The sequence below is a fragment of the Brachyhypopomus gauderio genome, chromosome 5, assembly GCF_052324685.1.
Source record: "Brachyhypopomus gauderio isolate BG-103 chromosome 5, BGAUD_0.2, whole genome shotgun sequence".
Lineage (NCBI taxonomy): Eukaryota > Metazoa > Chordata > Actinopteri > Gymnotiformes > Hypopomidae > Brachyhypopomus > Brachyhypopomus gauderio.
In genome coordinates, this window is record NC_135215.1 from 7,279,553 (window position 1) to 7,289,552 (window position 10,000).

Here is a 10,000-nt window from a genome sequence, read left to right on the forward strand (position 1 = left end):
AGTTGCCCTACACACATAAATTGTGATCTGAAACACACCATGAACCGCCTATCAATGATCTTTTAGGGCGTACTCACACTAGGCACGGTTTGCTGGATCCGTGCTGGGGCCCGGTTATCCCCCCTCCCCACTCCCCCGCTGGCCTGCACTCACACTCGCTTCAGCAACCCGGCCCGAGCACGCTTACGTCATCACAACGCCGCTTTATTTGGAAAAAAAGCGCGCTCGCACAACACTATAGAGCTCATGATTCTCTTTTTATTGTATTTTTGGAGTCGTTTTGGGAGTGCAGAAACACGGTGCAAGCACAGATTTATCGATAATTTAACACAACGATTGTCTGCTAATCGCTTTGCCGCTATGACTGTTTAACGTGAGCGTCGCATCACTGATGTCATGTTTGAGTTCCAGCGAAATGAACCAATCAGACGAGGCACCAAGCGGGCCCGGGCACGGATAGCGCTCACACTAGAAGCGAACCGTGCCCGAGTCCACATGAATCGTGCCCTGGCCCACCTCTTCAAAGCGGGCCCGAGCACGGTTAACTGATCCGGGCCCGGGCACGGTTGGAGCGCTCACACTAGCCAAACGAACCGTGCTTCGGCAGGCAACCGTGCCCGGGCCCGGATCGCAGAGCCTAGTGTGAGTACGCCCTTAATTTAACTTGCACTCTACTGCCCCCTAGTGAGGTTGCGCAAGCATTGGGTTGACCGCTGCCTGTTAACAGCCGTGTGTGCTCTTGAGCTGATATGTACTTTAAACTGAATTGTTGATGCAAAGTAGTAGCTAAGGTGAAATGAATAAATAAAGGAGTAAATAAACCGTAACCTTTCGCGTTATCGTGATTTCTGTTGTTTTTTATACAGTTTACTGGTCTTTTATTCGCAACAACCTTTACTCTAGAGCAGGGGTCTTCTGTTCTACCGTGCTGATATGAGTGAAACCCCCTCATCTAACACCGGCCACGAACGACGGTAGGCTACCGGTCCGTTGGTCATTTGGTACCGGGCCGCACAGAAAATATAGCCTATATATTTTTTTATCAACGATCAGCGTCTGAGTGAAGTTTTATTTTGAAAAATATTTTTGAAAAATGGGATTCTCTCTTAATTATATGGGTCGGAGCGTCTGGTGAGTTTTAATTTTATGCGGTTTATATTTGTTTTTATGCCAGTCGTATTATTTTATTTCGTCGTATTTACCCCCCACACTTTAAAGCCCGGTCCGTGAAAATATTGTCTGACATGTAACTGGTCCGTGGCGCTAAAAAGATTGGGAACCGCTGATCTGATACGGTTTAATCTCCGCCTTTTCAAAACTTGTTCACCATTACTCTTCTCACTTAACTTGCACTCTACTGCCCCCTAGTGAGGCAGAGACATGTTTGAACATATTAGAAATGGTCGTTGCTTTATCTGACTGGGTAGTAAACAGGAACAGTGTGAAGAGGCCCAGGAACAGGACAGCTCACCCATGGAGTTTCTTAGACTTTAGATCGATCACGTCTTGTTTGCAGGTGTGGTTGGTGAACACAGATTATAGGAAACAGTACAGCTTGTTTCTGTGTGACAGTGGACATTATATTTGTCAGTGAGACACTCCAGTGTTCCCAGGGCTTTCACATGATTTCAGTTGTGGCCAATCTCACTAACATGATGCTCTTACGCGGCTGAGTGTAAGACATCAGATTACACACATTCTGTTTATTTTGCTTGCGTACTGAGTAGCGTTACTGAGTAGTATTGTACTGCTGAAGGCTGCTGAGAGAAATCTAATCAGTGCGGCTTAGCTCAGCTGCAAAAATGTGAGCATTCATGTTTAATTTAAATTAATTAACTCCACAGCCATATCAGCGATGCACTTGCATTTTCTCAAGACTGCTATACTAGCAATAGCTCTTTCTTATTTTGATATTGCTTTTTTAAGTAGGCCTATCACCTCTGCTTCATTTATATAAGTATTATCTTCTCTGCTTCACCTTTTCTAAGTCCATTATATTCCCACACTGGCCCAAGACAGTGTTTATATGTGAGATATTCCCAACCACAATGCCTGAAGATATAACTTTATTAAGAAACCATCAAGCAAGCATGAAAAGAACAATGCAATCCCCACCCCACCCCCCTCTTCTCAGTTCAAAAGGCAACCTGGTGGTACCAGGTCTGTAAGTACTATGGAATGTGTCATGGTTGCAGAGAATGCAGTACTGGGAAGAATGGTATTAGTTCACGTCTGGTGCAGTATGTCTCTCTTAAAGACAGAGAGCCATGCTAGAGGCCAGGCATAAGAGCCACTTTTGCGGGGGGGGTGAATCATGTCTAAGGGACAAAATAACCAGTGTGTGACAAGGTTGTGAGGAGTAGCTATCTGCAGAAATAAAAGCTGTAGTGTTTGTGCAGGCGTGACGTCTGCACCAGGAGTTCTCCACACAGGACAGATGCGGGACCATGGTCTTGTTGTGGCTCGCTCACAGGACAAGCTCATGTTGGTTCTCTGTTGGCATGTGTATGCCACAAGCTCTGAACGTGGAGATGGCACACTGCATTCTGACCAAAATATGCTCATGATCAAAGCTCAGATCTGTGATCCCTGTGTGGACAGTGGATCTGTGTGTGAGGTGTTCCCTGTGATCTCTATTGAACATGTGTAAGCCCTGCAGCTGTAGGGTCTGGGCTCATAATGCACCATTACACAGCTTACACACCTACCAGCTTGCCTCTGATTAGGGAGATATTGCTTATCGATAGAGTCGATGTGAAACCCATATGCACGCGCGCACACACACACACGTACACCCATACAGTATGATGCTCAGTACCCATGCACAAATTGAATCGGAAATATAATTTTTACTGCGGCAGGCTGAAAGAATATGTAACAGAATCAGGTCTCTCAGGAAGGAGAGTATCCCACTGAAACAAGAGCAAGAATAGGCGCATACAAACATTCAAATCTGGAATATTTCAATTCAAATCTAAAACCAGTCAACTTTTAGCACAGGAATAAGACGTGACCTCACTTCCTGTTACTGCATGGCTGCACATACATAAATATATCAACAAACCAATCTTCACGAATCCTGAGAAACCCAAACCAATCTTCATGAATCCCAAGAAACCCAAACCAATCTTCACAAATCCTGAGAAACCCAAACACTAAACAGAAAACATCTTGGGATTCCTCTCAGACTTTGTAATGAGGTTTTGATGTATAGAATATAAATAATTTACTCCCCATATTTGATAAATACACATTTCATGAATGTACTGTATATTGTAGGAAAAGCTCTATACAATGTGCAATGCACCAAACACTACTCAGACGTGTCACTAAGCTAAAGCATTGTGGATGTATTTTAAACAACAACACACTTGCAAACACACAAGATGAAGCCGTGGGGCAAAAACTCCTCTTGCACACTTCAGTCAGGACTTTCTGTCCCGTGTTACCTGTGCTGGTTAAGGCCCTCTGCCTAAGAGCAACGTCTTACAACACACATAAGCAAAGTCAAGCCTGAGGTGGAATGACAGAGTTGAGGGCAAATGTAATGGAAAGGATAAAAGATTTAGGGGGTGGGGTCAGTCCAGCAGGGGCAGATTGTGTCAAGCAGAGCAGCTTGTCTGATTGGCCGGTCGGTTGATTGGCAGAGTCCAGAGGATGTTTGGTTCTTTCACAGACTAAAGTCGAAGGTCAGGTCAGACTTCCCCATCTTCTGTCGGTACACACCATCAAACTTGTCATTCATGGACACAGTGAAGATGTCCTTCCACAGACCTACACGACCTGAAGTGACACACAGACAGAGAGTGAGCGCATATGCCTCCAACGCTGAGATACAACAACCTTAGCTGAGATACAGCTAAATACAACAACCTTCCAAATGAATCTCCTCAGCAGTGATAATGCTGGACACAGACATCCCCCTTCTAATTTCTGATAAAGTTCAGCAACTCCTTACTCTTAAAACACACTTGAATATGTTTAAAAACATAAAGTTAATTGCCAAGTAATTAACTTGAGAAGTGATCAAGGTACAGCGATAACACAAAAGCATCAAAGTCAGCATTATGGCAATAAAATCAGTCAAAGTAAAGAATCACAGCGATTCTGCCCCCTCTGAGACGACAAGGGGCTACAGTTGCACCTGGCTGGGCCCACACTCACCTGTGCTGTCTCACCCCCAGTCTCCCTTCCTGTCTCTCCATGGCCCTGTTTATCTAACCCCTAGTGCACTCTCACCATCAAACCATGCACAGAATCCATGCACTGAAGGAAAAGGAAAACCAATTCAACATAATATTCAACGTGTGATGAAAACACAAGAATTGTGAAAGAAATAAACACAGTAAATGATAACACACCCAATGCAGTAATCAACAAATTATAAGATGCAACAAAATGACATACATAAACCAAAAAATGTATTGGAATATCAAACACAACACATGTCGAGCATATTATATACTTAAATATGTAAATAAAAAAATAAAACTCCTAATCTAGATCGACACAAATTCACAAATACATTTTATATGATGTCATCTGCCCACTAGTGGTGGTGATAGTTATGTTTACTATTGTTCCCGTGTCCAAAACCAATCTGAATGTCGCTACGGTTCCTGTCTGAGTCTTCAACGAATATGCTTTTAAAAAGATCAAAATGAATGGCATTAAAACTAGCATTACATTAACTAGCGTTACTAGCACATTGGTACCACATGATGGCGCTGAAGGACCACACGTCCTGGCGTTCTGGTACTGTAGTCTATACGTAATCAACCAGACGCTCCAGAAAACACCTCTTTGCAACTGTTCAGTTATTTCTCTTACTATTTTACTCCCTAAGATGAGTCTTTACAAGCATGGAGAGGATTTCACTTCACCATATATGAAAGTGCCCACGCACACACAGAGAAACCAGACTTTCTATTTTGCCTGGAAGTTTATGTGCCCTTTACCCTGAAAGCCAGCATGCTGTTCAGACATGACCTGGAGAGTGGGTCAAAGCAAGAGAACACACGTTAAAGGCCATGCACTTAAAGAGAAAACTGGAGTCACAGTCCCTACAGAGTGTGTGGCCCAAGAAAATCATCACTCTGGTGTCTAATGTTGCAAGTCATCCACCCCACAATCTTTCTCTCTCCCCTTCTCTCTCTCCCCCTCTTTCTCCATCTCTCTCTCTTTTCATCTTTTACTCTCTCTCCCTACTCCCTCTCTCCCCCTTTCTGCCCCCTCTCTCTCTCTCTCCCTCCCCACTCTCTCCCCCTCCTCCCTCTCTCCCCCCTTTCTCTCCTCTCTCCCTCTCTCGCTCTCTCCCCTTCCCCCCTCTCTGCCCCTACCCCCTTTCCCCTTTCTCTTCCCTCTCCCCCTCTCTCTCCCCCTCCCATCCCTCCCTCCCTCCCTCACTCCCCCTCCTTCCCTCCCCCTCTCTGCCCCTACCCCCTCCCTCCCTCTCTCTCTCCCCCTTCCTCCCTCACTCCCCTCCCTGCCTCTCTCTCTCCCCCTCCCATCCCTCCCTCCCTCCCTCACTCCCCCTCCTTCCCTCCCCCTCTCTCCCCTCCCCCTCTCTGCCCCTACCCCCTCCCTCCCTCTCTCTCCCTCTCTCCCTCCCCTCCCTCTCTCACCCCTGCAGATGGACAGGGCTTCTGAGTTGCAACACTGCTCGATCAGCTGATTACAGTTCTCCACCATGCTCTCCAGCTGGGCCTTATCACACGACACGCCCAGAAACCGTGCTAGCTGCTCCACCAGAGTGCCCAGGTCCTACGGAGAGAGAGAGAGAGAGAGAGAGAGAGAGATAGAGGGAGGGGGGTGACAGAAAGAGAGACAACAAGAGAGATGCAAAATGAGAAAGAGAGACAGACAGAGAGTGACAGACAGGAAAAAGGCTTAACATTGTTCCACAACTGCCTCGCACAAGTAGTTTACTTTATTAACTACTTATTGTCTTTTGCTGCTTTAATTGTTTAATTGTCATATTGGCCAGATTAGCCACATTATTCACACCCTCACATTATACACACCCTCACATTATACACATGCTCACATTATACACACCCTCACATTATACACACCCTCACATTATACGCACCCTCACATTATACACACACTCACATTAAACACACCCTCACATTATACACACGCTCACATTATACACGCGCTCACATTATACGCACCCTCACATTATACGACCCTCACATTATACACATGCTCACATTATACACCCCCTCACATTATACGGACCCTCACATTATACACACCCTCACATTATACGCACCCTCACATTATACGCACACTCACATTATACGCACCCTCACATTAAACACACCCTCACATTATACACACCCTCACATTATACGCACCCTGACATTATACACACCCTCACATTATACGCACCCTCACATTATACACAACACCCTCACATTATACACACACTCACATTATATACACCCTCACATTATACGCACCCTCACATTATACGCACCCTCACATTATACACACACTCACATTATACGCACCCTCACATTATACGCACCCTCACATTATACACACACTCACATTATACGCACCCTCACATTATACGCACCCTCACATTATACACACACTCACATTATATACACCCTCACATTATACGCACCCTCACATTATACACACACTCACATTATATACACCCTCACATTATACGCACCCTCACATTATACGCACCCTCACATTATACACACACTCACATTATATACACCCTCACATTATACGCACCCTCACATTATACACACACTCACATTATACACTACACACCCTCACATTATACACACACTCACATTATATACACCCTCACATTATACACACCCTCACATTATACGCACCCTGACATTATACACACCCTCACATTATACGCACCCTCACATTATACACAACACCCTCACATTATACACACACTCACATTATATACACCCTCACATTATACGCACCCTCACATTATACGCACCCTCACATTATACACACACTCACATTATACGCACCCTCACATTATACGCACCCTCACATTATACACACACTCACATTATACGCACCCTCACATTATACGCACCCTCACATTATACACACACTCACATTATATACACCCTCACATTATACGCACCCTCACATTATACACACACTCACATTATATACACCCTCACATTATACGCACCCTCACATTATACGCACCCTCACATTATACACACACTCACATTATATACACCCTCACATTATACGCACCCTCACATTATACACACACTCACATTATACACTACACACCCTCACATTATACACACACTCACATTATATACACCCTCACATTATACGCACCCTCACATTATACACTACACACCCTCACATTATATGCACCCTCACATTATATACACCCTCACATTATACACACCCTCACATTATACACACACTCACATTATATACACCCTCACATTATACACTACACACCCTCACATTATATACACCCTCACATTATACGCACCCTCACATTATACACACCCCCACAGCACCAATCAGACACAAGCACAAGCAGGAGCAGTCTGATGCCTCCAATCCCCCACATATGACTACCATGCGTGCGTGTGTGTCTGATAAAGGAGTTGTTGGTACCTTGTACATGTCCTCATATTTGAGGAAGAGGACATTTGAGTCCATGCGGTGCTCCCAGAATTCCTGCACGTGCTCAAACCAGGAGCCGTATCCGACTGCAGGAAGGGATCGTCATGGTAACAAAGCACAGAGAGCAAACACAGAAAGGAGGTCAGTCAGTGTGGCATTCCCAGCTCTTCTCTACACTTGCTCATGGGTTTTATTCTGAGCCCCGGACGTTCACACGCGGCCACCTCACTCACGCTTGTCATTCATAAAGCGGCGACAGAACTCCTGGAAGGTCCCACGGTAGCTCATGGTCCTTAAGGAGCGGTGGAACTGGTAGTAGGACACCACCAGGTCTTTAGGGTTCCTGGCCATGTAGATCACCTGGGGAACATGGGTACATGCATGTTCATGGGAGCTGGGTTTGCCACCTAGGAGCGTGTGAAGCTCTGCTAGTCGTTGTTATGCCCTGGCCTGGGGTGAAAGGTCGTACGGAGGTCTCACCTTGCCCTCGCCGTTATGCATGGCTGTGGGGAGGAAGCGGAAGGGCAGGTGACTTTTGATCAGGCGAGGTGACGTCAGCTCCTGCAACGGCAAGTGATAAGGCAAAAACCGCTAGAGTTCAGCAAAGTTCAATACAGTTCAGTACAATTCAGCACAGTTCAACACAGTTCAGCACAGTTCAACACAGTTCAGCACAGTTCAATACAGTTCAGCACAATTCAGCACAGTTCAACACAGTTCAGCACAGTTCAGCACAGTTCAATACAGTTCAGCACAGTTCAACACAGTTCAGCACAGTTCAATACAGTTCAGCACAATTCAGCACAGTTCATGAGAGTTCAACATAGTTCAACACAGTTCTGGAGAGTTCAACATAGTTCAACTCAGTTCAGGAGAGTTCAACATAGTTCAACAAAGATTGGGACAATTCAACACAGTTCACACAGGTCACCAGTTAGTTTAGACAAGGACAAAGCTTGTCTGCTGTCAGCCAACTGATCCTCTTGTGGAATGAGTTCTTTTAACTGTTTTTATTGTTTTGTTCCCTGAACTAAAAGTTTGAATTTCTCAATATCACAATACTGTGTGTGTGTGTGTGTGTGTGTGTGTGTGTGTGTGTGTGTGTGTGTGTGTGTGTGTGTGTGTGTGTGTGTGCTGGGGGAATTGAAGCAAGCGCATGCACAAACCTGTATAATATCTAAACCAGGTTGAGGATACTCCAACACTGGAAGCTGCTCATCAATATTCATGAGTCCAATCTCGTCTGGGTCCGCCCCCTGACTCACTAGATACACTACCTCCTGCAACAAACTTGTGCCTTTGTGAACAAGAGAGAAAGAACAAGACAAACAGAACTATTAGCTTTATATATCCTTCTCATGTACATGTAAAACACATATACATATCTTCAAACACAATACAATATACTTTGTGCACACGGGTGTGTGTAACTGTGTGTGTGTGTGTGTGTGTGTGTGTGTGTGTGTGTGTGTGTGTGTGTGTGTGTGTGTGTGTGTGTGTGCACTTGTACATGGTGAAAAATCAGGACAAATACAAGAATACACACCAACGACTTCAGGACGTGTTACAACTTCAGGACGTAAATTGACGTCCTAATTTTTCAAAGTTCTTTTTTTATTCTTATTATGTTCTATTACCTCTAAAATGGCTCCTGAGCAAAAAAAAAAAATGTCCTAAATTTTCACCAAAAACGGACAAAATCTGTGTAAGTGTATTGCACTTTTGCTCAAAGTGTGTACACGCCAACTAGAGGCCATCTGAGGAACTGCACAAATACTTTTTTTTTTTTTTTCCATAACCCAAAACTATGACTAGCCATTTGTGTGTTGGTATATTTATATATATACAGTCTTCCGAAAGTATTCATACCCCTGGCAAATTTTGACTTAAATTTACTTTTATTTAACCAGAATTTAAAAAATTGTTTGTAGAAGAAAAATTGGCTAAAAATTGTTTGTAGAAGAATTAATTCACTCATACCAGGGTAAGGTGACACCAGCTAGCACTAGCGAGGTAACTAACTCACTATTATTTAACGTATAGCTAGTTCCATTAGTCATCCTACGGAGTGGTAAAACAGTCTTATTATGATATATATTATAATATTATGAATATTACTGACAGCTTTAGTTAACAATATCTAGCTAGGTTAGCAAGCCAAGTAACGTCAGCTATTGATTGTTTGGTTTACATCAGTATCAGTAAAGTTCATGACACACACCAAGTTATTAAGTGTTGTTTATTCAGTGTCCAACATAGTCGACAGCAAAGTGATGGTCAGAGCTAGATGCTAGCGGATCAGAGCTGGTTTCAGTGGAACAGTTGCAGTCCGCATTTGAAAGAGCAAGCTCTC

General features: G+C 44.2%; 1 protein-coding gene across 2 annotated transcripts in view; it reads right to left on the reverse strand.

Moving 5' to 3' along the window:
* Nucleotides 1-2,829: 2,829 nt before the first annotated feature.
* Nucleotides 2,830-10,000, reverse strand: part of sult4a1 (sulfotransferase family 4A, member 1) — a 69,160-nt gene continuing 61,989 nt past the window's right edge. Inside the window, exons 2-8 of one of the 2 annotated variants that reach the window (XM_077005291.1) lie at nucleotides 8,814-8,944; nucleotides 8,128-8,208; nucleotides 7,881-8,007; nucleotides 7,639-7,733; nucleotides 5,625-5,763; nucleotides 4,165-4,266; nucleotides 3,650-3,783 (exon numbers count right to left, since the gene is read on the reverse strand). In XM_077005291.1, coding sequence (XP_076861406.1) covers nucleotides 4,214-4,266; nucleotides 5,625-5,763; nucleotides 7,639-7,733; nucleotides 7,881-8,007; nucleotides 8,128-8,208; nucleotides 8,814-8,944 — 626 coding nt within the window. In that variant the 3' untranslated portion in view covers nucleotides 3,650-3,783; nucleotides 4,165-4,213. Of the gene's footprint in view, nucleotides 3,784-4,164; nucleotides 4,267-5,624; nucleotides 5,764-7,638; nucleotides 7,734-7,880; nucleotides 8,008-8,127; nucleotides 8,209-8,813; nucleotides 8,945-10,000 lie in introns of both variants that reach the window. The other variant, XM_077005290.1, reaches the window with a different exon arrangement.